This window comes from Spermophilus citellus (genome assembly GCF_964194105.1).
Source record: "Spermophilus citellus genome assembly, chromosome: 3".
Lineage (NCBI taxonomy): Eukaryota > Metazoa > Chordata > Mammalia > Rodentia > Sciuridae > Spermophilus > Spermophilus citellus.
Window position 1 is genome coordinate 133,508,509 of NC_138184.1, and position 25,176 is coordinate 133,533,684.

A 25,176-nucleotide genomic window follows, 5' to 3' on the forward strand; every position below is an offset into this window, starting at 1 on the left:
AGAGATCTAGGGTGTTGAGAAGTAGGTCATTTCTAGGTCTCATCTGAGTGTTTTGAATAGAGCATTTCTGGGTTTGGATCTTATCCAGAATGTCCAAACATTTCTCTTTGAGGTGGTCAGAATCTAAACCCCTCCTTTTGAATGTCAGAGTTCAGAGTGGGTTTCATTCTCAGTGCTTGCCCACAGGAGATCCTACCGGCCTAATGCAATTCCCAGTGGACAGGCCAATATATAAATTTCCATGCCCACTGCCCTTCAGGTGAGGGAGGCCTGGTGTGCTCCCTCAACATGCTTTCCTTGGTTCCATATCACATCGTCCTGGCTTCCACCTTACCTCCCACATTATAGTTAATTGGAATAGGAATGGACACCTCAACATGGGTTCAGTCAATCTCCAGATTTGGCCAGTGACCTGTGAGGTAGTCAAAAATAAAAAGGCTCAACCCAACAGGAAATTTCTTTCTTGAATACTCTGAATTTTAGATAAACATGGAGACAAGGATAAACATAATCACTGTGGAGATAGGGATAGCAATGGAAAGTTCCTAATAGGTACACAAGTAGGAAAGATGACTGTAAACTCAGAGGAGACAAAGCATATCATGAGTGAACCTAAGTTATGGATCAGCCAAAGCCAACCCATGCAGCAGAGAAGTGTGCTGGAGGGAGCAGGAGAAGATGAGAGACAGATTAATAACCATGGAGGATAGACATGTGCCTGCTGTAGGCAGCAGGCTAATATTGCCTATAGACTATGGGATCCTTGTAGCCTCTAATGCTCATGCCTCATTCTGGGTTAGGAGGGAACTGAGTTATAGAGTTGTTCCTGGGACCCTGCACCATTTCTAACTCCTCACTCTCATGTATCTCCTTGCAATGAGATACCATTATTTACTAGAAAGGATTGGATCTCTTTGTTGCATAGAAGAAAGATCTGAGAAGAAAAGGAAAACAAGCCTCTGGCCATGTAGATGTGTTTCCTGCTGGGCATTGTATCTCTTTATCAGCAATGCAAAGCTTTTGCTGGGTAAAATCTTAGCACAAGGGCTTCTATAATGCTCCCATTATAAATGAGAATTCCTCTTGGTCTTGGAGACTTGGATGTCTTAAGAGAAATAAAAATGTTCCTAATAAGTCATTCATCATCCTCATCTGGAGTCTGGAGTAATGAATGAGAGCAGGAGAATTAATTAGGACACTACTTGCTGTTATGTAGGATTCTCAGAATCTAGTAGAAAAGTGCTGCCAATATTGGGGAATGCTACAGACTACATGGTGCATCCCCTCAAAATTTATGTGGTAAAACTTAATCCCCCAAGGTAATGGTATTAGGAAGCAGGGTCTTTAGAGATGTGATTAGGCTATGTGATTGGTTCCTTATAAAAAGGGGCTCCAGAGAATTCCCTTGCCCCCTCTTCCTTGTGAGGTCTGAAAGAAGACAGCATCTATGAACCAGGAAGTGAACTCCATGAGATCGGAAATTATGGACATTGGAATTCTCAGCCTCCAAAAGTGTGAGAAGTAAAACTTATTGTTTATAAATCACCAAGTCTATGGTAATTTTTGTTATAGCAGCCAAACAGACTAAGACAGTGGGAGTTGTCAAATGAATTTTGAAAATAGCTCCCTAGACTGTCATTTGAAAAATTTTAATATGCATAGGAATCACCTGGGGATCTTTTAAAAATGCAGATTCTGTTCAATGGGTCTGTGTGGAGATTGGGTATTTGCAGCAAACTCCTGTGAGATGCTGAGGACGATGCTCTGGGAGCACATTCTGAGGAGACTGTGATATGAACCTCACTGCCTGGGCCGAGAACAGCAGCTCACCCTGGTGTCACGGTGTGAGTGCTCATTAAAACACATGTGAAGCTTGGCCTCTGAGGCCCTGAGAGCTATTCTGTGTTACTTGATAGAAGATGCAAATGAATAAACTCTCCATCACGTTAGTAAAAAGGAAAATATTTGAAAACTTATCCCTGAATTCCAAACCATTAAGAAACTGATGGCAGCAACTTTTTCTTTTTAATTCTTAGAAAATTATAGCTTTTAAGCTAAAAGAATGAGAAGGCTGGAGGGTTGAATAGAAAGGTTGGAGAGCAGTCAGACAATTCCTATTGGCCAAGTTATCTCATGAATAAAAACCTAACACTTTACAATGAGAAAAGGGGAAGTACCCAGGGCAAAGTGTGGCATTTAGGAACAGAACTTAATTTGGACTAGGTGTATTACACTTAAATCTCCCTCTCACACTCACCAATCAAATTTGTTTTATAAAATCACTGGGGCAGATGGAATGTCAATTATAAACAGGCAGAATTTCCAGCCATTTTAAAAGAGTCTGAAAGCTGAGGTTTCTGTGAGCATAGGCTATGAGAAGGCTGTTTATTATATGAAAGTGGGTAAGGATTTACAAAATTTCCATCCTTGAGAGACAATGTGACTTGAAAACATTTAGGAATGGTTCAGTTTCAAAGAGGACCAGGACTCTGCAGATGATTTTCTTCCCAGCCAACCACTCACTATCCCAGGTGCCACTCCCTTCTGCATGCAGTATAACCTGGGAAGTGGCACAGGCCATGGACACTGCCTCAGGATCTCCAAAGGTTGCAGTATGTTGCCTAAGGGAGGTGAGGTCAACTTTAGGTTTTCTTCTGGTAGACTGATTACAAGGTGACCACTAGTATTGCCCTTTAGATGGGAGACATTGATCTTGGGCACATTGGAGAAATGAGACATCCTGAATACTATCCTTATTGCCCTTGGACTTCTTACTGGGCAGCCAGCTTTTCCTGGTTTGCTTGGGATTTTTTTAGATTTGAACACTGAAATGTCTGTCCTGGGAGACCTCCCAGTCTCAGGCAAACCAGGAAGGTTTTCCTCTTAGACTAGTGAGGTGTGGGTGGTAAAGAAACCATGTGGAAAGATAAGAAAGAGACAGAAAAGCCCAAGGAAAGATGTAGGTAGAACTTACCTGTGTCCTGACAGTGATTTAGGATTTGGCTTTTTATTTATAAGAACATTCAAAAAGAATGTGTTGGAGGAGGGGCTCCGTGTTAAGACAAATTAGGAGCATTTCCCATAATCTGTTGACTGGTTCCTGGGAGGTGTTTTATTTTAATGATCACAGCACCCCCTCACCCCAACATCACTGAAATTTCAAAGGCAAAGACAAAGGGGAAAAAAATGTTTGCTTGTGCTCGTGGAGCGGGCAAGAGCGGGGGCTGTCAACTCCAATACACTTCTGAAAATGATGCTGACGGGGAAGTCGTGTCCGAAGCATCAAGGGATAAAACGAGCCAGTGCTTTTGTTGCCCCTACTTAATTAGGTCACAAAACTTGGGATTCATCTTCTGAAAGCAAAGGCACAGAGAAGAACCAAATTTCAAACCATAAGCTCATACTCAAATTTGACATTTAAAAAAAAAATTCTCATAGGAAGAGGTCCACATTAAACCAGTCATTAATTTTGAACCCTCAAAATGAGAGCTACTAGAATCCTAAGACTATCAAACCATAAAGATACTTGTTTTTTGCTCTGACTTTGGTGTCCATCTTAACCAAGCAGGATTAATTCATGGCCTAGGAGCTCTGTGAGCTTATGTTTATTTATAATATTCAATATTCCCACAAGCACAAATGTTTCAAATGGAAGACTGCATTTTGATAATGCCCATTTCTTCATTAAGATTTCATCATCCACCTACATTAAAAAGCCTCTCCCTACACTTTGTTGCTTCTGCTTTCACCTTGTATATTCCTGCTTTATTTACTTAATCTCGAGTTTCTGGCATCTCAGGCACTCTCAAAATCGAAACAGGCAAAGTTTGTGCATTAGCGTATCCTGAGCATGCATGATTTATGAATGGCAAGTTTCTTGGCACAATTTAATGGCCTAAGAGAGACTTTGTTTTAAACATTAAAATGAAAGTTAAGAAGTGGCAACAATGGGTGGGATATCAGAATATTCAGAGTGCAAATAAGTTCAGGTCCAGAGCTCACCGGTTTTTACTTTGTTTCTTAGTCTGTGAACTGAGCTCTGACCAGTTTAATAAATTATATAGATCCCTGACTATGACCAGTTAAAAAAGTATTTTAAATTGTTATTCTGATAACATACTTAGCTAAACCCTCATTATGAAGAAAAAACTTGTTAACATTTTCATAAATGGAGATAACAAACATCTTTGACTAGTCCAAACTAGTCCAAAGGAAGTTAGTTTTCTCTTTAATAGGCATATTACTCATATTCAAATCATTTTGCATCATAATAATTCTTCCTTTGATGAAGTCTTTTGTAAATCCACCTGTCAGTATTTCAGATCTTTTTAAAAGAAAGTCCAAACTTTCATAGTCTCAGAAGAATTAGCATCCTTAGCAAAATTAGAGTTGCACTCCTGTTATGTGTCATATGATTCAAAGGCTCAATATCCAAGTATTTTCTCATTACAAAAATATGGGGTTGAATAATAAAATTTTAAAATAAATATAATTCAAATGTACATAGTAAGCAAAATCATCATTAAATTAATTATTTCAAAAGATGCCCTGGGTTGTCCTCCACCCATTTCACACAAGCAAGAAATCTCTAAATTTTCTTTGCATGTGGCTCAATTAAAGAACTTGGGATGTTTTAACTTAGGCTTACAAACAACAATACAGGCGTTTTATAATTAAATGTTTGATGTGTTTGCAACAGTTGCTCAAAAATTGTTCCAGAAGACCTGAAAGTTCTCGGTATCAATGTTAAGAAATGATGGCTGATAAAGCCCTGGCTAGAGCAAGCTCAGGATTCATAGACAACTGGCAACATTGCTTCCAAAAGAAGTCTTTGTATTTCCTTCATGATGGAAGCAACTCTGAACCACATTTACCATTCAGGGCACCTTCTTTCTCCACTTCAGAGAACTCTTGCCAACGTGTAGAGCCTTATACCACATAAGGACTCATGAGTTACCTTGTAGATTTTGCAATGGCAGAGTCATAATGCCTCCAGCTGCAGCTGCTGCTACCAGCCCTTGGATGTTGGTGAGATTTGCTGTAGGCAGTGTGAGGACCAGTCCTTGCTGACCTCCTAGCTGGCCGGCCATGTTGAAAGGGATGAGGATAGGCTGATTGAGGGCTGGAGGGCCTCCGGGCATCACGCCGGCCACAGCAGAGGCTAACTGCTGTGCCGTCAGAAGTGGCTGCAGAGAAACAAGAGAAACCCAGCTCACTTTGCAGTGGAACCAAGGCATGGGCTTTTAAAGTATATTTTTTTCCGTTTTGGTAGGGTCAGAAAGTTCCTGAAGAAGTAGCAAAGTATCACACTCTAGCCCAGAAAAAGAGATTTCTGTCAGAAGAAAAATTTGGAAATCACATTTCATTTATTCCTTTGAAATTTTTTATTTAGTTTAGACTTCCTCTGAGGTGTTCAAATACCTTTAAAAGTAATACCTTACACTTGTATAATAGCCTTCCAATGAATTTTCACTTGATTCTAAACTTTCATATATTTGAAACTCTCCACTAATTTATCCTTTGTTGTTCTGGGAAGAGCTCATTGAAGTTGGTGGGATATTTCTGGTTCAAAAATAGCAATGAAATACTATTTTCAGCTATTAACAAAAATAATGTAAAAGATTTACTTGATGCTAAAAAGTCTGTAGTGATACCATTATGCAGATGAATGGCTGGAGGACATGTATACTGACATAATCCTTTTGGAAAGCAATTTGGAAATACATAGCAAGAGTTGCAAATATATTCATCCCCTTTTGACTCAGAATATACTCCTAGGATATAGCTTGAAGATAGAATTCAAAAGGAAAAAAGATAAATGCATGGAAATATGCATTACATTTTAAAATGCATAAATGTTGGAAAATAGTGTGTTACAGAATGAAACTTGATGAGACACTGCATAGTCATTAAAATGGACTATGATGACACCTCTTAAGAAAAATGGAAGATGTTTATAACAGGAGAATATACAAAAAACCCATATAATTATTAATTAAGTAAATGATTATTATTAAAATGGTGAAGTCACATGTGTAGAACATCAAGATCTAAAATGGAATATAAAAATATTTATTTTTTTACATTTTTAAAATAAAATCTTTAAAAGTTCTCTTATTATTCAAACACTCTTTGCCTAATTCAAATGATACTATAAAATACACATTTATATCCATTATTGATCCAATAACCATTGTTTGAGGTGGCAAGGCAGCTGCTGGGCACAAGGTCTGCTTAAGTGTTGGAAAGAGGCCCTCATAAGGGTGTTGTGGTAAGGATCTCTGTCCTGGCCTGGCTAAGTGACCTCAAGAATCATTTCATCTTAACATCTTTAATCTAGGACTTTATTATTCTCCTGTGGGAGCTACTGTGCGAAACCTAATCCTAAATTCAGTTTTATTCTGTAGAACCAATATAAAACTCTTATAAATGGTTTTTAAATGCAGTATGATTCTATAAAGGAAAGATGATTAAATAGAAGCATGATACAAAGCCCAATATATAATAGCCAGGCACTATTCTAATGCTTCAGTTATCTTACCAATGAGGTACAGAAAATTAGTAACTTTCCCAAAGACCCACTTATAGTATGTGTGGGGAGGTCAAGTTCAAGTGCAGGAAGGTGGTTCCAGAGTCCATACTTTACCCATTTCACCAATACAAAGAACAGATGTAGAAGAGTGGGACTACTGCATTTGAATAATGAGGAGAGGAGTAGAAAGGCTGAGCCCACCTTTAGCCATCCCTCCTCTGTACACTCCATGTCCCTTCAGGGACACTCTGGAGAAATTTGGGCTCCAGCAGCTCAGATTTAGAACCTCTTCTCTAGACCCCATGGACCTAGTTCCTAATATATTTTCATACTTTATCAAATTCACATCAAATAGTTGTATGTCTCTTTTTAAAAAAAAATACAAAATTACTTTGAAGAGCAAAATAAACAGACTTTGGGTGTAAGAATAAAATTATAAGGTGACCCTCAGACTCTTGGTATGACATCACTGCCATGAAATATGTTAAATGGGAAGGTAAACAGGCAAGTCCTAAGATGACATACATAGATTTGAAGTTATTAGCCTGAAGGATTTTTAAAGTGGATTTGTGGGCTGAGAGCAGCAGGCCATGTCCCTCCAGTTTGTCACAGTGCCACCGTTCCTCACTGTCCTGGATCTGTCATGCTATGTACCTAATCTGGAGGTATTGGAGTGTGTTAGGACTAGTACACTTGCAAACACATCTGTGCACACACACATGCATGATGTAACAACATTATACAGGGTATAACACAAAGAAAGAAGTTACTGAAATTTCCATAAAATGTTCTCTGGGCTTTGGTAACCCAATAGATATCTACCCAGACTTGCTCTGAGATGGAGGATAGGATCTGAGGCTATTAGGAGACTTGGTAGCAACTAGAACAACAAGACCAACCAAGCTTATCTCTTGGGCAAGCCCTCAATGTGCTGAAAGTGATTAATTTCCAGGAACAACATGACAGCGGAAGGAAAAGTCCCCAATATCTCCTTCCATAAAAATAGGATGAACTCTGAAAGCTTCATACTAAACGACAGAGGTTAAAAAAAGCTCACTCTTTTATAATTGTGTTCTACATCTCCATATAACCCACACCAGGCTGCAAAAAACAAATATTGGACTTTAAAAAATAATGAATGTATTTCTTTATTAATGCAGGAGCTATGTGTGATGTACAGTATTGTCAAACCCAATAAGCTGAACTTGCATTAAAATTGCATTAACTTTTTTATATTAAATCACATCTTGTATTTCAAAAATGGCTATAGTAAGGTTGAAATAACTTAATTTTCTTCACACTCCAGTCATTAAAGTTTTACTTTCAAGAAAACTGCACAGTAACCAAAAGAACAGATGGAGTGGGTTTAAGAGGGGGAAAAATGTTTCCAAATGATTAAAACAAACTTTCCTTAAAGAAGAGAGAATAGTTTTGCAAATGCATATTCTTGGTGGTATTTAATAAATAATGTAAACATACAGCTTCCCATACGAAAATTTATCATCATCTTTGCTCTGTTGGAGTTAATTGGATTTAACTCATTATTATTTATTTGGTTATTTATATGGTTAAGCCATCCTAAATGCAGCCTAATGGATAGCAGTTGAAAGATACTGACCTGTGGCCCAACGGGAAATGGGGGGTGAGTCTGGCCAGTCTGGTGTTGGTCAGGAGTGCCTGGGTCTGATGGTGCCACGTTGCCCCTGGCCCCTGAAATTCAAAAGAGACATGCTCCCTTAATATGAGATTCAGCCTGGGAACTGCACATGACCCCGTTTCCCTGTGATGTCACAGAGCATTAAGGGACAAATGATATGACAGAGTAGTTTATCAATAGTTCCAGTGCTCAAATCACTTGTCAACTGCATAAATGATTCAAAGGGACATTCAAAAAGGCCAAAATCATAGCAAGGTAGGAAGCGAGGACAGTGGAGAAAGCAATACTATCATCAGTTGCACCAAGAGGTTTGCATCAGACATCAGTGTGCGTAGTGCCTGGCAGCATGTGGTACACATGGGGAACTGTGTCCTTTGTGCACAGGTGAGCAACAGCTTACCTAATTTTCCAAAGCCAAAATGGTTCGATCTTAGACATGACCAAGTCCATCCACATTATCCCCTAATATGGCTTCCCCTCTTCTTCATACACTAATCCCTCTTTCCACACATGCTTCAGACTCTGAATCTTGTACGTGCCTCTTCCTAAGAACAAAGCCTCTTTCAAAAATCACTTTTCAAAATATTCCAACAAGTACATGGATTTCCTTCAGCAAGTTTCTTGATTGCTAATTGAAAGAGGAGGAATCCCATAGTAACTCCTGAGAGCCCCCCTCTATGCTAAGCACTGAACAAAACTTGTTTCCTGTGCTGGAATCCTTTCAGACTACAAAGCAGGAAACACCAAAACAGCAAATCTTTAAAGCCCTTTGAACACTAGAATCTCTGTGTGTGCTTATGTGCTTTGTTTCAGGACAAACCGTAGTGTTAAGACAATAGTAGAACAATAAATATGTGAATACACAAACAAAACTAGCAGCCATTTTTGAAGGTTTCTAGTTGGTAGCTTTTGTTTTCTTGGAGTTTTCTAATGGGATGGTGGAAATCCAATTCCAAGCAAACCTTAACAAGATCCTCTTTCCTGATGTTTGTCCTATGAATAGCAAGTGGAAGACAATTCAAACCCTGTTTACTGGCATGCTATGGACCACCAAGAAAAAAAAAGATATGATTCTGTCACACTTATAAATTTTAAAGAAGGTACTATTGGCTCATTTAAAACAAATTCTTCTATATATTCTCCAAAGGGACAGACTTATAAATAATGGAAATGTGGAAAAAATACTTCAGCACATTAAGCTACAAATAAAATTGACTGCTACATATTATTCAATTGACTTCTATCTCCACAGCGATGTGTCAATCATAACAGCATTTTATAATAGGATTAAGCAATAAACGTGCAAAGCCATTATGCAGAAATCTGAAAATCTGATTAATTTGTAATATTTTTTTGTGTGCAGAAAGTCAGGAATGGACATTGCTTGGGGAATACTTACAAGCATTCTATTGAAATTTCTAAATTGATTTGGAACAAACTAATAAAAACACAGACTTGCTGACATTTTATAAAGTGAATTCTGTCAAAATATGTTTGGCATTTTAATGATCGCTGTCATTTAATAACAAGGGTAAGATGACCTATCAGAAGCTGCCAGCAATTTCCCCATAATGTGAGAAGATCTTTCTTCTAAATTTTTTATATGATTTACTTATTATGCTTGAAAAGCAGAGCATTGTAAATGAGAAAGTGCCTTATGCAATGTAATCTCATGGTGTCTGTTCTTATATACCCGATTCCTATTTTTGCCTTAAAATTCTCAGCAGAACTTTACGACTGCAAATAAGTTACCTGGTTGCAAAATGATGCTTTAAATCAAACATTCAGATTAGGTTAATCTGCAAATGGCTAAAAATTTTCACTGTTTTTAAAAATTTGTTGCTTCCTCAAATTTGTCAGGTATGGATTTTTTTAAACCAGATTGTAAAATGCAAGTTTTATGATGCACAGAAAAAAAAATGTAAAGCCCTTTATGTGTGTGTGTGTATGTGTGTGTGTGTGTGTGTGTGTGTGTGTGTGTATCTTAAATTTTAAGAAAACTTCTGTACCATGTAAGCCCCTCTGTGTAATTTTTCTTTAAAGTGTGCCAGGCCCAGTTTGGATTCTTCCTAATGCATGCCATTACAATGTTTAGGATGGTCCTATACAGGCAATGTGTGTACAAAAAGTGTATTTTTTCCCTACAACTTTACACAGATTGCATTTGCTTACATTTATTCTTTGTTGCTTTGAGGCTCTCTCTCGTGCTCAGCAGCTTGTTCCAGGGCTGGCTATTCTTAAAAACCATGTTCAATGCAGTCTGGGGGCAATTCCACACAATTTCATGTGTAAAATGAAGTCTTTCACAGGCTCTAGAGGAGATTATGTATGCTCTCTTGTCTGGATCAAAAAGTAAAGTTTCTTCTTAATGCACATCTCCATTTTCCCCAAACGTGTGTATCATGCTTAACCTTGTAGGACCATAATACTAATCTGTCTAGTTGGAAGGCACTCCTGAATAGGGACCTTCTCAGAGTTGCAGGGGAATCCAGCAGTCAGAATGAATAAATGACATTGGTTAAAGATTTCAGAGATTTGAAGCCACCCTTAGTTATGCATTAGCAGAGAATTTGAGGTTAGATATTTCCAGGAGCATGGATATAAAAATACAAACTTGAATGGGTTGGGTAAGTTCCTTCTGACCTAGAGTCTGGAAAATATTTTACATCTCTGGGGACCAAGGAATCTCAAGAAAGTTCCCTGAGGCCAGTTCTGAAGGGAATTCCTGTGCTTTTTACACAGCAACTCCAAGCTCAGTGGGTCATGGAACTAAGCTGCAGGTTCCCTACTTCTTGTAGGGATATCATTCATATGTGATGAGTATTCACTCAATAACAATAGAGGTTGGCAGAGGTATAATTCCTTTAAGATCGATGTTGGCATCAAGGAGACTACTTGCAATTGTTTAACATTAAGCCTTGGAAGTATCTTCAAATTACTAGCTTATTGGCAAATTGTACCTCAATTAATTGGCATATTGCTATAGCCCATGTGCTGATGACTTGGTCTCAGCCAGGGGCACTACTGGGAGGTGGTGAAACCTTTGGGAGATGGGGCCTTATGGAGGAAGTTGAGTCATTAGAATTGTGCCCTTGAAGGGGACATCAGGGCCCTGGCCCCTCTTCTCATTCTCTTTACTTTCCATCCACTGGGAGGTCAGCAGCTTTCCTCTACCACGGGCTTCCCCACCATGACATGCTGCCTCCGTACAGGTTCAAAGCTATGGATCATGGACTAGAACCTCTGAAATGGTGAACCAAAATGAAATGGTAAAACTTTCCTCATGACACAAAGCCGATGAACACAGACAGAAAGGAAAAGCAGTTTGGTGGAAGGGTTATAGGCAGGGATGTTTTTAAATATTAAATTCTGCCTAGGTTTATATTGAGCTCTGCCACTTAACTAAGAGCACCAACTTGGGCTTGTATCCTAATTTCTTTATACATCAGCTTCCTCTTGTAGAAGTCAGGGATAATGACTGCACCTCCATCATAGGGTAGCTGTTGTGAGGCTTAAATATGCTAATATATAAATGTAAATAAGTATGTTTCTTGAAATGGTGCGTGCTTGTTATACAAATGCAATTTTGGTTGGGTCCTATACTCTAATAAAATTTGTATTTAAACTAATAATATTTAATACTATTTAATCTGTCCATAATATTCACCTCCCCTGAGGCAACTCAGTACATATTCCCATTCCTATGTGCATAGCCCACTCCTTCCTACACATCCGCAAAGGCTTGCATTACCTCTAACTATTACTGTGCACCATTAAATGAATGTTTGGAATAGAAATAAATAGTTGAGTCTTTAAGAGGCTATGAAATGAGATGTTTATAACAGTCATCCCTCAGTATCCAAAAGATGGGTTCCAGGACTCCACATAGGTACCACAGCTCAGGGATGCCCAAGTCCCTTACATAAAATAGTGTAGCATTTGCATAAAATGTACCCATATCCTCTCAAATACTTTAAATCATCTCTGGATTACTCATAATACCTAATACAATGTAAAAGCTATGTAAGTAGTCATTATATTATATTGTGTAGGCAGAAATGGCAAGAAAAGAATATATATATATATACATACATACATATATATATTTGAATCTGTACTGAATATATATATATTCAGTACAAATGCAATTTTTCCCTGATTATTTTCAGTCCATGGTTGGTTGAATCTGAGGTTATAGATCCTAGAAATACAGACAGCTAACGTATAATATTCCCTTTAGTTTATGGTTGCATAATTAGGAACTATGGCACCAAGATACCAGCAAAGAGCTTCCAAATTCTCACACAGACCATGGCTAGGACTAGAGGCCCACACTTGAGACTGTGAATCATTTGTGGAGCTTCTCAAACACACAGAGGGTCACATTCCACAGGAGGCTATTGACAGAGATTCTAAGAGGTGGTTTCTGTGGACATTTCGACTTAGCTGCCCACAAGGGAGTCTGAATCTCCTCAGCACTGAGGATACCATGTGCAATTAGTTTTATGAATAGTGGATGCATCTTCATCTGGCAGTCCCCATGGCTTTCCAAGTTTTTTCTCTTGGAACTTTGTCTCATAGCAATCCTGATTGACTTCTAGCTCAGAAAGGGGAAGAACCTTCTCAGATACCTCTGTTATATTAATTATAATTAATTTTTGTTATAAATTAACTATAATTAATTCACAGGTAACTCAAGGAGTGTAAAAACTGATTTTAAAAAGCCATACTACAAAATTTTAAATAGCTATGTAATATGTGTTAATTCTTTGCAAATATAGAGAAACCAGATTTAAATCTGTTACAGAAAGGACAGTGAAGACATTGAAAGACTGACTAGGAGTTTGGGGAGTGTACTTGGCAAAGACTGGTTTTTAATTATTAAAATGCCTGCTGTCAGAGACCATTCATTCCTACAACACCATCTTTCCAGGTGTGATCTCACATCTGAAACCTGCAGTTTCCTATAGATTCCTCTGCCCTGGAGGAATATGGTGACTCACAGAGTTGAGAGAGATGACAGCCCAACACTCCTCCCTTTAGTGCCTCCCTGAGGATGGAGCCTCCCAAGCTCCCTCTCCCTACCCTGCTCAAGTTCAGAGTTCCTGAGTGGCTGTCACTGATGAGTGCTACCATGTTCCTCATAGCAAGTTCATATTTGTTTTGCAAATTGTTTTTTTTTTAATTTTGTTGTAACAGATTTTTCATTAACGGAGGCAAACAAGGCTCAGCACCTCTCAGCTACTCCAAAAGTAAACAGGTGTATAATCCAGAGTAGAGTTTTGAATTTACTTCTTTCAAAAAAGTCATTTGAAGAAACACATATAATATTTTTCACCCTAAGTGGGTATATACCTTCTGAAGCCTTATCCCACTATCTTTGTGAAGAGGACATGGTGGCTGCAGTAGATTGAAAAGGAAACAAAACTGCAAATAGGACTTGCTCATCCCTGATGTCCCCACCATGTGTTGACCATCCCTTTAGCATCCAGCACGTAAGATTCCCTTGTTAACAACCAATGCATTTTTAATGAATCAGGTTCTTCGGACTTCTGAGTGTGGGCTTCTGTCCTCTATGCATTAGCACAAACATAATCACATGAAGGTCACAGGGATCTCTCAGCTCTTTCTGTTATTTCGTACCTTCCTGCCCACTATTTGCAGTTTTCACCAGTGACTGAGGTGATGCAAAGGTCACTTATTATAAGATGGACAGTTGAATGCATTATTATTTCATGTTGGACAGGTGACCCCCAGCTAAGCAGGGCAGAAGGCCCCTCTAAATTAAACTTCCCTTTCTTTCAATTTCTTCAAGATTACTAAATGCCAAGGAGGGAGTGGAGGTCTCTATGAACATTTTTTCAGAGCCATTGTTTGCCATTTTTTATTGCTAGTCAGGATTTCTTTATGATATGGACACACATGTATTTATGTACAAAAAAAACACTATACTGACTCTTGGTGGAATTTGAGACTCTAAAGTAATAAAGGTGATTCTATAAGCCAAACTTGAAAATCAAACATTCATTAATTCACATAAAGATTTGTGTGTTTTTGCAAATTGTGTTGTCAGGTACTTGTAACTTTGCCCATTGAGTCCTGGAGAACAGAGAATGTCTGATGATATGGATGCAAAAACCAGATTGCTTTATTCTAGCTAATGACTTAACTGGCCTCTGGTGGAGAGAGGCCACACCTTGCTCTTTGGGCAAGGGGTCTAGAACCTGTGGTTCTAAATGCTGATTTTTATTTTAATGCTGCAAAGAACCACGAAAAATCAAAGGGACACTTGGGACCTTTCGATAAAACACACACAAACAAAACTCCTTATGAATTGTTCATTTGTATTTGATTATCCAAAGATATTTTTGTAATATTACCAAAATCATTCAATAATCAGTTCTACATGTGGATTTAGTATCTGTGTACTACAGAGAATTTAAAGATATTTTTTTCTTTTCTCAAAATTTACCAAATCTCCCTCCAGTCTTCCTCCAACAACTTTTTATCATTTGTTTTCACATCCATCTAATAAAAGCAGCATTGAACTCCTGTGGTATCCAGGCCAATAAAGGTTTCAATTTCTGTAAATACTTCTTTTCAGAGAGAGATGAAAAAGAAGAGAGTCATCAAACAAACTTTAGCAAAATTCCATGACATACTGTTGGCAGATAGAAAGCTCTGGGGTAGGGATTATCCCTTAAGTACTGCTATCTCCAAGAGTGTAAGTTCTTTGGGGATAAAGACTCCTTCTAACTCATCTTTGTATCTCCTGCAGGCCAGCTCTGGTCCTTGGCATGTAGGCACATATGTGCATATGTATGTATGTGTTTCTTGGTGTTTATGTACATTGTAGTGAGTTAGGATTCTTTTCCTTTTCTTTGTAAAATTGTTCTTTTTTAAAATTCTAATTTGTTATATGTGACAGCAGAAGGCATCACAATTCATATTACATACGTAGAACACAATTTTTCATCTCTCCACTTGTATACAAAGTATATTTACATCATCTGTGTCTTTTTCATACCTGTACTTAGGATACCTCCTTAACAAGACTCCTATAGCGCAAGAATTAAAATCAAGAATTAAAAAAAATGAGACAGCTTCAAACTAAAAAGCTTCTCATCAAAAGAAACAATCAGTGAGGTGAATAGAGAGCCTACAGCTTAGGATCAAATTTTTACCACTTGTACATTAGAGCACTAATCTCTAAGATATATAGTGAACTCAAAAAGCTAAACTCAAACAAACAAACAAACAAAAACCACAAATAACCCAATTAACAAGTGGGCCAAGAAACTGAACAGACACTTCTCAGAAGGTGATATATAATCAATCAACAAATATATAAAAAAGTATTCAACATCTTTAGCAATTAGAGTTAGGATTCTTTACTCAGATTTTAAACCAATTGAAAATGGTTTGTTTAATTTTTTAAATGCTTTTTTTTTTAAATTTAAGTCTTGCTCATATCAACATACTTCTCCCAGGAAACTAGCACATCTTCTGACAAGGTCATTGCTTGGGGCCACCTTCAACACTACATTCAAAGTGAAGTCTTCCCTTCCAAATGATTGACAGGTGCTCTGTTTATGATGCAGGTCATATAAACCCTGTGATTTTATGCCCATATGGAGTCTCCTTTTCATATTTCATGCTGTTCATCCTTATGCCAGTGCCAGCTATGAAATCTATGGGGCTCAGTGCAAAATAAAATGCAAGTCCCTGGACTGGAGCTAAAAAGTCAATCTCCCCTTCTTCAGGGCTTCACCCCAACATTGGTCAGCACAGAAGGCCAAACTCCCCACTGGGATGTGCTAGACACTTGGATCGGTGGTGGGTGGGAAGACTCTGCTGGGAAGTGTCTGACCTTCTCATCACTTGAACTCTGGTTCCTTGAGAAGGGCAGAAGGGAGAGTATGACAGCCACATTCAGGTTTCCAGGGACACCAGAGGCAGGGAGTGGGCAACCCACATCCTGCCCTGGGGAGAATAGATAGCCCCTTCCTATCTCTTCTCACATGCTCTGTCATCTCATTGGGGTTATTTACAAAACATAAATGCAAAAGCAAATTATTAAGAACTTCAAGGTATAATAATCTCAGATCATTAGAAACCAACTGTGAGACTGTAAGAGTCACCTAACCATGAAGGGGGCTCTGCTCACAGCCCACTCTTAGTTTCCATTGAGTCAGTGCCTATACAATCTGGGGTTACTAGTTTTTCATCAAGACACTGCATCTCATAGAGGGTCTTCATATTTTGAAAATTGCACCTAAGTTTACAACTCCTTCAAGAAGCCTACCTTTGTATCTCCATACAAATTCTGATGTGTATCTTTACAGGTATTTAGATACTTTTCTTTCTTTTCCTTCTTTTTTTTTTCTTTTAAGATGGGGCATTGCTAAGTTTCCCAGGTTGGCTTTGAATTTGCAACCCTCTCCTGCCTCGGCCTCCAGAGTCACTGGGATTACAGGCATGAACCACCACACCCAGCTCTACTGAAAAGTTAAATATGGCTTTTTTTCCTCCAATGGGAAAACAAACCTACACTCATCAACACATCTATTATGTTCCATTATCAATGACCCCATAAATATGACATTTGGTAGAAAATTAAGATAAAATTATTTTGTTTTTTTATCACCTGCTATTATCTATGTGATGATAATGGAGACAGAGCAGAAATTCATTTAAGGAAAAAAGCATATGAAAGAAGTCACATGGCTTTTTCAGTTGTAGATCTACCTTTATAATAGTGCTATGCCTTTATTAATACCAATTTTCTCTCCTGACTGGCTGCAAAATCAAATTGTCTCCAAACTTTACAACATAGATACTTTAAGGCAGTCTGGCTAGCTTAATTTAAAAAGTCTCCCAGTTTACCTACCCAAAGTAATACAGGCAAGAATTACTTAGAGCTGACTTTAAATGTGATTAGAAAATGGCCAGAACTGTAAATAATGATTATTTATTTATTTTATTGGTTGTTCAAAACATTACAAAGCTCATGATATATCATCTTTCATACATTTGATTCAAGTGGGTAAAATAATGATTTTTGAAGTTTCAACTCTAGCTTGGGGGTGCAAGGGAGAGAGAAAGTATGTTGTGTGTGTATGTGTGTGTGTGTGTGTGTGTGTGTGTGTGTTGGGAGTATAGAGATGAGGGTGAAGGGAAGGAAGCAGCTTTTTTTTTTCTCACCTAACACCTGAATTATAGTACTGCAGTGTACAAGTGGGAGTTTCAGAAGACCCTGCAGTTCTTTTTGCAATATCCTACCCTCTGCCCTCTTCTAGCAACATTCTGGTGTGTCTTCTAAGATCTGCAAGGCACCCTTTTCAGTCCTATGGACCTATAAGACCACCCCCATCAAAGGTCTCATTATGAGATTTCAAACTGTTTTTAACTCACTGAGATTATCAACTGAGAAGCCTCACCTGGATACTAGAAAACCCAAGGCTGAAAATGACACGGGGTTTGGATGGAACTAGGTACATCATAGAGACATGAGCCCAAACTCTGGGCTCAGCTGAAGTTCATGTGGAAACTACAGTGATACATCATTCCCCTCTCTTCCTCCAAGACTCTAGATGCCTGCCAGAGGTCTGAATTCTGCACAACCCTTCAGCAGCAAGTAGGCTACTAATCTGACGTGCAGAATATGATTTAACCATGAGCTACAACAGAATAAATCATTATTTCAATTGAAAATGATGGCCTCTGGGTGCAGTCGCTTCTGATAATAGGCATGGTACAAGATTTCAGAGACCTCCGACACAGTAAGAGTGTGATTCTCCATCCACAGTGGCCGCATTTGTGACTGCCAAGGGCAGGTGATCTGATTATTACAGACCAATAACTTCCCCAGACCTTGCGATTTCACAGGGCAGTCAAATTAAAGGAGAACTTTAATAGCTTTGCAGACAGAAAGAAGGATTTTTAACATTTAATTGTGCCAAATAAAATGATTGTTAAAAACTGCGATGCTTTAACATAATAATTCAACAAAGATATTTAATGTTCTTTCCCTACCCCAGAGAATGTGGTTTCCATCTAAAGGAAAATCTTTTATTAAGTGGAAGAAGTTTAACCTAATGAAAATTCCTAGAAATGTATATATTTTTTCCACTTTACCTTCAACCAGTGACTTCTCTTGTAGATGGGTTGGGCTGTCACAGCATCTGGGATTTTGTCATCATGGTAAGATTGGAGGAAGCACGACATGTTCAATCTCTTATTCTTCTAGGCACAGGAAATATGTGACCAAACACTCCTAAAAAATGGTTCTTCTTTTGAATAAATAATTCATCTCTCAATCCTTTTCTTAATTTTTAGAGACAAGAATATAATTTTCTTCATATACATAAATTTCTATGTACCAGGTCATACACTAGTACTTTGCATATGGTATTTTATCAACCCTTACAACAATCCTACTAGGGGTTTATAATCATTATGTCTATTTACACAAGAAAGTATCCTATAGGCTGATTCATTGTCTGTTATGCACACTAAGAAAATGCCAGAGACATAATGGTATCCTGAGCTTTCTAATTGATGGAAGCCCACATCTTCATCCATTAGGCTGCACTGCTGCTCAAATATTTTATTTACTAAGTAATTTACTATGTGCCAGACACTAGGCTCAGTTTTTCAACACATGCTCCTCAATGGGGTTACGTCCAGATAAATTCATTGTAAGTTGAAAGTATCACAAGTCTAAAATGCATTTACTGTATCTAACCTACTGAAAATCACAACTTAGCAACACAGTATACTATTGTGTAAGGTTTTTCCTCTCCTGATCACATGGCTGACTGGGAGCTATGGCTTGCAGTCTCTGTCCAGCATTGCAAGAGAATATCAGATTGCCTATAGCTAGTGCAAGAAATGATCACAGTTCAAAAAAATCATGCTTTCTACTGAAGGTATACAGCTTTCACTTCATTGTGGAGTTGAAAAATTGTAAGTCAAACCATTCTAAATTAGGAACCACCTGTACACATTGTCTCATACTTATCACAGAAGTTAGCCCCATGTTAACCAGGTGATCATTCCCATTTTATACATTTAAACACACTCACTTATGGTCACACAGTTAGCCAGGATCTGAACCCAGTTCCATTTGACTCCAAGACCACACCACACCATACATGCAATGCAAAAATTCCAGGGAGGCAGATCACAATAAATTACCAACATCATGATAGAAATGTGTTTCTCAGACTTTTTTTTTCTTGCGTACCTAAGGGAACCTGGCTCTAGAGAATTCTAGGTTCCCAGTCTGGAAAAGTAGGTGATAGAGAAGGGAAAGTGACAGAGAAGGGGAGGAAGGTGAAGAATGGGCTCTACCACAGACATGTTTTCCTGAGCTCCATTTTGTTTCTTGGACAGACTTGGCCAAACTTCTAAGAAATAAGCACCTGCAAACATTTAAAAAATAAATTTAATTTCAAGCTAAATGACAGCTACTTTCTTAGTTTAGGGGTCTCCACAGTTGAGGGCGTGAAACCTTGATGAGCAGCATTGGCACTATTAAGAAAGGCAGACTCCTGGGTCTCAGTCATCCTGGTCTCAGACCCCTGAGTCAGAATCCACATTGCAACAAAATACCTGGGTGATTCACACCACATTAAAGTGTGAGAAGCACTAGGTTGGAGTTCACAGCTTTTCCTCTTCCTTCCTTCCTTCTATCTTCCATCTCTTTCCCCTCCCCTCAGCTCTTCCTTCTTTCCTCCCTCCCTTTCTTCCTCCTTCCTTTCAGTTTTTACTTGGGCAGTATTTAAAACATAAATGCATCTGTGACTCCAAACTTTTTTCAGACATTTGCACTAGTATCTTAAGTCCCCCCTCACAAGAATCAGGGTTAGGGGGAGAGGTGTGGGGATGTAGAGAGGAAAATCTTCAACAGGAATACTCTCAATCACAGTAATAAGCCTGGGCCACTTCTCACCCCATGCAACCTGGTGGGAGGACGTCCAAGGAAGAGGTTCACAGCAGGAAGAATTGGCCCCACATTCTTAAAGGGAAGCATATTTATTTTTTTTAAAACACAACAAAACGGATGCCAAATCTAGCCCAATATCATTGCTCTGTGATTTATGGCAATTTTCCTGACCACTTTCTCCTTCCATATCCATATCTTTACTTTTCCATTTTGTGAGGATCCATGAAGATAAGAGTCTGGCCTATCCATTTCAGTTATTTGCTCTCAGAACATCACATTCTTTGCAAAAGTAGCCAGAGCGCCACTTTAAAAAAAAGGAGAATAAAAATTTTAAATCCCTTAAAGTGGAAATAAAACTGCATTTCTGCACAGATACTCCAAAAGGGTAGCATTTGCAATCACTCTTGCGTGCGACTCAAGATTGGTGAAAGTAGGGTCATTTAGAACTCAGCAAAGGACAGGAAGGAAATACCCCCAGAGGAATTACATTGCATGAAATTGTAGCATCACACCTAGTTAGCAACCCCTTACAGTAATGGAGCCTGTATAACAGCATGACAACTCAAAATTGTTCAGGATGGGAAGGATGTTGCACAACACAAGAGGAACAAATAATCAAGAGCCACAAACCCTTCTTTGGAGATGGGGTAGCAAAACATTGCATCCCTAATAAGATGAAGTAGGTCTCAAGTAGGAAAACTCAAATTAATGTCCCATTGATAAACTGTGGGTTAGATAATATTTCTCTCCCTGAAAGTTTTTCATAAAAATCCAAACAGCCAAACAAGTCGTCCAATTCATGTGTCTCTGACCATTTTTCTCTCACTCAGTCTATTTATTTCTTAGCATTACTGTAATTGAAAAAGTACCTATTGCTAAATGATGCCATTAACTTAAGTGCATTCATAGAGTGTTATATCACTAATAGACTTGGGTCATATTCTTTTATTCTTTTAGCAAAGCATTATTTTGTTGTCTTCTTATTCTAAAGATTTGGTTCCACTTAAAATCATATAGAACAAAAGCTTCAAGGGCTTGTTCAGATTATCTTTAATCATGTTTTAACTCCATTACATGATAGTATCAAGTGGGTAGTGATTTTCAATAATTATATTAGCATAATTTGGAGCCTATGACAGAGCATCTATATAAATATGCCTATGGAAACATGACTTGGACTCTGATTATAACCTACATGTTCTAAATCTTTAAAAAAAAATACTACTTCTCGAATTTACATTTGTATTTAGAACTTTAGTATTGCAATTAAAATAATACAGCAAATCCATGAATACAGTGGTCAAAAGGTGAAATAGTAGAATTGCCCAATAATTTAAAAATAATTCCATATAACATCAAATCTAAAATGCTACTGATATAAAACTCATGAATATTTTATGTTCCACTGAGGAAGAAGAAAAATTGCCAAAGAAACCAGGACATGCCACTACTTATAAGACACATACCAATTCCTCCTGGCCCAATCCATGCCTGTAATCTCAGCAGCGCAGGAGGCTGAAGCAGGAGGACCACAAGTTCAAGGTCAGCCTCAGCAACTTCAAGAGGCCCTAAGCAACTTAGCGAGACCCTCTCTCAAAATAAAATATAAAAAAGGGATAGGGATGTAGCTGAGTGATTTAGCACCCCTGGGTTAATCCCTGGTACCAAAATAAATAAATAAATCACATGGGTATGTGTGAAATCTGAATATCCTAGAAGGAATACAATACTTTAGCTCCCATTACTCAATAGCTTTCAATTTATTATGGCACAGAGAATATGCAATAGAATAAAATGGAAATTTACATACAATCTCAAAATATCCTCAGGATTTGATAGGTTAGAATTTATAACTAGAATATGTTAGTTGGATAAGGTACCTTATTTAGCAGAAATAAGTTGAGTTAAGAAGGGATAAGGGAACGAAACTACCAGTTGTAGGGTATCAGCTAAAAGTCTGACAACATGATTGAAGATTTTACACCTGTGGTCTCCTTTAATCTTCATACTAACCCCATGATACTAGAATTAAAGTTCAGAAAATTTAAGAAATCCTATGGTTTGTTTGTTTGTTTGTTTTTAGAAAAGTTGGGTGGAAGAGGAGGTGCTGGGAATCAACCCCGAGTCTGGTTTTTGTCACCTCAACCCCAAACGCACTGTAGGCAAACCAGTGGATTCTGTGCAACCTGTGAGTTTGTGCAAGGAGGAACATCTATGGGTGTCAAGGTTCTCCAGTCACAGACCCACCAGGTAGTTAAAGCAAATCTCAGATATGGGCTCATTGAAAAGAGGAACGTGCACTCCGGGGAACCTCGAATGGTCTCAGCAGTGTTAGATGTAAAGGACGGAGGTCCTTGTTAGGTGACTTTAGAGAGGGTTCCAGAAAATGGACCTTTCCTCTGAACTGGATGCTGTCTGAAATTGGAGGAAACCTAATCATCAATTCCTTTAAAAATTCTTGTGTAGAAGGTAGGGAAAATGAAACCAGGCCAACCCATCACTGGGGAAGAACCAACATCTGCTCCTCGCCAGGGTGGGTGACCACCGAGTCACTGGTGGTTTGGACAATGCTCTTGACTTGATCATTATGGAGTGCCCTGGTTTTGTCCCTATCCACGGTCAGTGTGGCCTTGAACAAGGCAGGTGTTCTATGAAATCGGTGGTATTTGGCAGGACAGCAGCAAGGCCCTGCTGGGAGCACCAGCCCAGCACCAGGCACCAAGGGCCATTTTCTTTTTCTGAGTTAAAGAGGAAAAGTTCCATTTTGAGTGCCCCATGTCAGATGGGAGATGTGGATATGCTGTCTGAGGCTAATTACAAAGTTTGTGAACAGGAAGAAATGCTTAGTAGCAAAGCTTCTCCCAGACAGGTCGGCTATCAGCAAAGGAGCTTATGCATTTCTGGTTGACCTGTATGACAGTTTCATCTCTTAGGTTTAGGAAACAGAGTGGCACTTTGAGTCTAGATTTAATTCTGATCAACAGAACCATGTTTTTGTAACAGGATCCTTGGATAATATGACCAGATATTTCTAGATGGTTTAGATATCAAGAAAGAGAAGGAGGAACAGAATCAAATGTGTCTAGACTTAGGAAAATCAGGATCTGAAAGATTCAGGAAAATCATCTCCATCATCTCATATCTGGAACTCACCAAGAGAGACACACACACAGAAAGACACAACAGGTGTCTGGACTGCTTATGTTTTCATCTTTGCTTCACATGGGCTACCTGTGTGACTTTGGATAAATTACTTAGCAACTCTGATTTTAAGTTTTCTCAACTATAAAATGGAGGTGATTATAGCACCTGAACTAAGATTTTGAGATTTAAATAGATTACTGATTATAAAGATCCCAACGTTGTGCCTAACATGTGGTAAAAGCTCAACAAATGTTGGCTGGTGTTAACAAGTATTATTAGTGTCATTGCAAATGATATGACATACAATTGTCTGATCACAGATGATTTTGGTAAAGAAGGAAAAAGGAGGGCATTGAAATCACTGTGGCCACAGAGAATGCCTCCTCTAACATAAGGCCACTGTAGAGGAAAGTGTAAAATCAAGGACTCATGTGGTCAATATCTAAGAATGAAATCACACATATTGGGAAAAATTCAGGAAGACTAGAGAATGAGGATGATTTCCAGTTCTAAGTTGCTCCATCTAAACATTCTGAGCCCCATCCAATGTCCCTAAACACGTGCATCTCCCTTAGTTAAAAATAAACAAGCCAACAAAGGAACAAACAGTAATTTCCTTCTTGAAAACTCCAGTTTCCCAACTTGACTATATCCATTCACATTATCTTCTAATCACACATGTTCAGAAAACAAACCTTTATATTACTTTTGCCTGGTTCCTCTGCCTCACTCCCCAGAGGCAGCCAGCTGACCAGATCCCACATCTCCCTTTCCAGTATGGCTGGCAACTGTCTCCCTGGGCTTCCGTGGCCCTCACTGGCATTCATTCAGACCACAGGGATGCCTCTGACTGGTGCCATATCTGGTCCACCCCACACCCGGATGACAGTGAAGACCTGTCCATAAGGCCACAGAGCAAGGCCCAGCAGATGCCTCCCTCACCATTCATACTTCCCAGAAGCAGGGCTGAGACAGGAGAGGGGAATGGGAAGTCAGGGAGGCATTCCCCATTAGGATACCTGCCACTGATAGATGCCAGCCCTGGGGAAGGATCTAGAAAGAGCATTAGAGCCTTAAGATGAGAAGACCAGCTCTGGAGTCACAGTGCCTGTCTATACACCAGATGTGTTTCCTCTAGCAAGTTGCTTGATCTTTCTCAGCTCAATTTTGTCATCTGTAAAATTGAAATGAAAAGATCTCTTTCTCATAGGGTGAGGATTAAGTCCACTGATCCACATAAATAAATTGCACGTTTGCAGTTTTATGCAAGCTTTCTTAAAATTTGTCTTTGGAGAGAGTTAGAGACCATCTTGGTGATCACGTTAGAGCCCATTAGGGCTCCAGAACACAGTACAGGCAGCAGGCCTGGGAAACCTGGTTGCAGCTACTTGATCTGACAAGAGGCTTGAGATTCTGAGTATTAGCCTCAAGCATTGTCAGTGCCTCAGGGGCAGGGCAGAGCTCACAGGTGTGTCAGGTGAGGAGCACAGAGCCAGGGATAGAACAGAACCTGACAGCACCTTCCCCAGTGGTTTGCAAAGGCTCTGTGCAGGGGGGATGATGTGACTGCTCAGAGCTCAGGGCCCAGGACAGAAATGCATGCAGTCATGTGTGACGGTGGTAGAAAAAGAATGAAAGAAACTGTATTCCAGCATGGAAGGTAGAATTTTCAGGGCAATGTCTGGCAACATTGGCTTTGACCAAATAGAGTTTGGTTGGTGTTTGGCAGGGTCCTAAGTGGAGCAGAACTTGGGTCCTAAGTGGAGCAGAAGCACAGATGTATACATAGGTGGACTCTAAAAGTAAAAACCAAATTAATAAATAAGGACCATCCTCTTATATGTAATTTTGTATAACAATGAGGGTCTCCTTCCATCTTCCATGCAATTCCCC

General features: G+C 38.9%; 1 protein-coding gene across 1 annotated transcript in view; it reads right to left on the minus strand.

Moving 5' to 3' along the window:
- The window catches only part of POU6F2 (POU class 6 homeobox 2), a gene marked incomplete at both ends in the record, with an annotated part of 468,142 nt that overhangs the window by 247,124 nt on the left and 195,842 nt on the right, over positions 1-25,176 (minus strand). The window contains 2 exons of the mRNA XM_081286471.1: positions 4,958-5,186; positions 8,151-8,242. Of these exons, the coding sequence (XP_081142597.1) occupies positions 4,958-5,186; positions 8,151-8,242 (321 nt within the window). The remainder of the gene's footprint in view (positions 1-4,957; positions 5,187-8,150; positions 8,243-25,176) is intronic.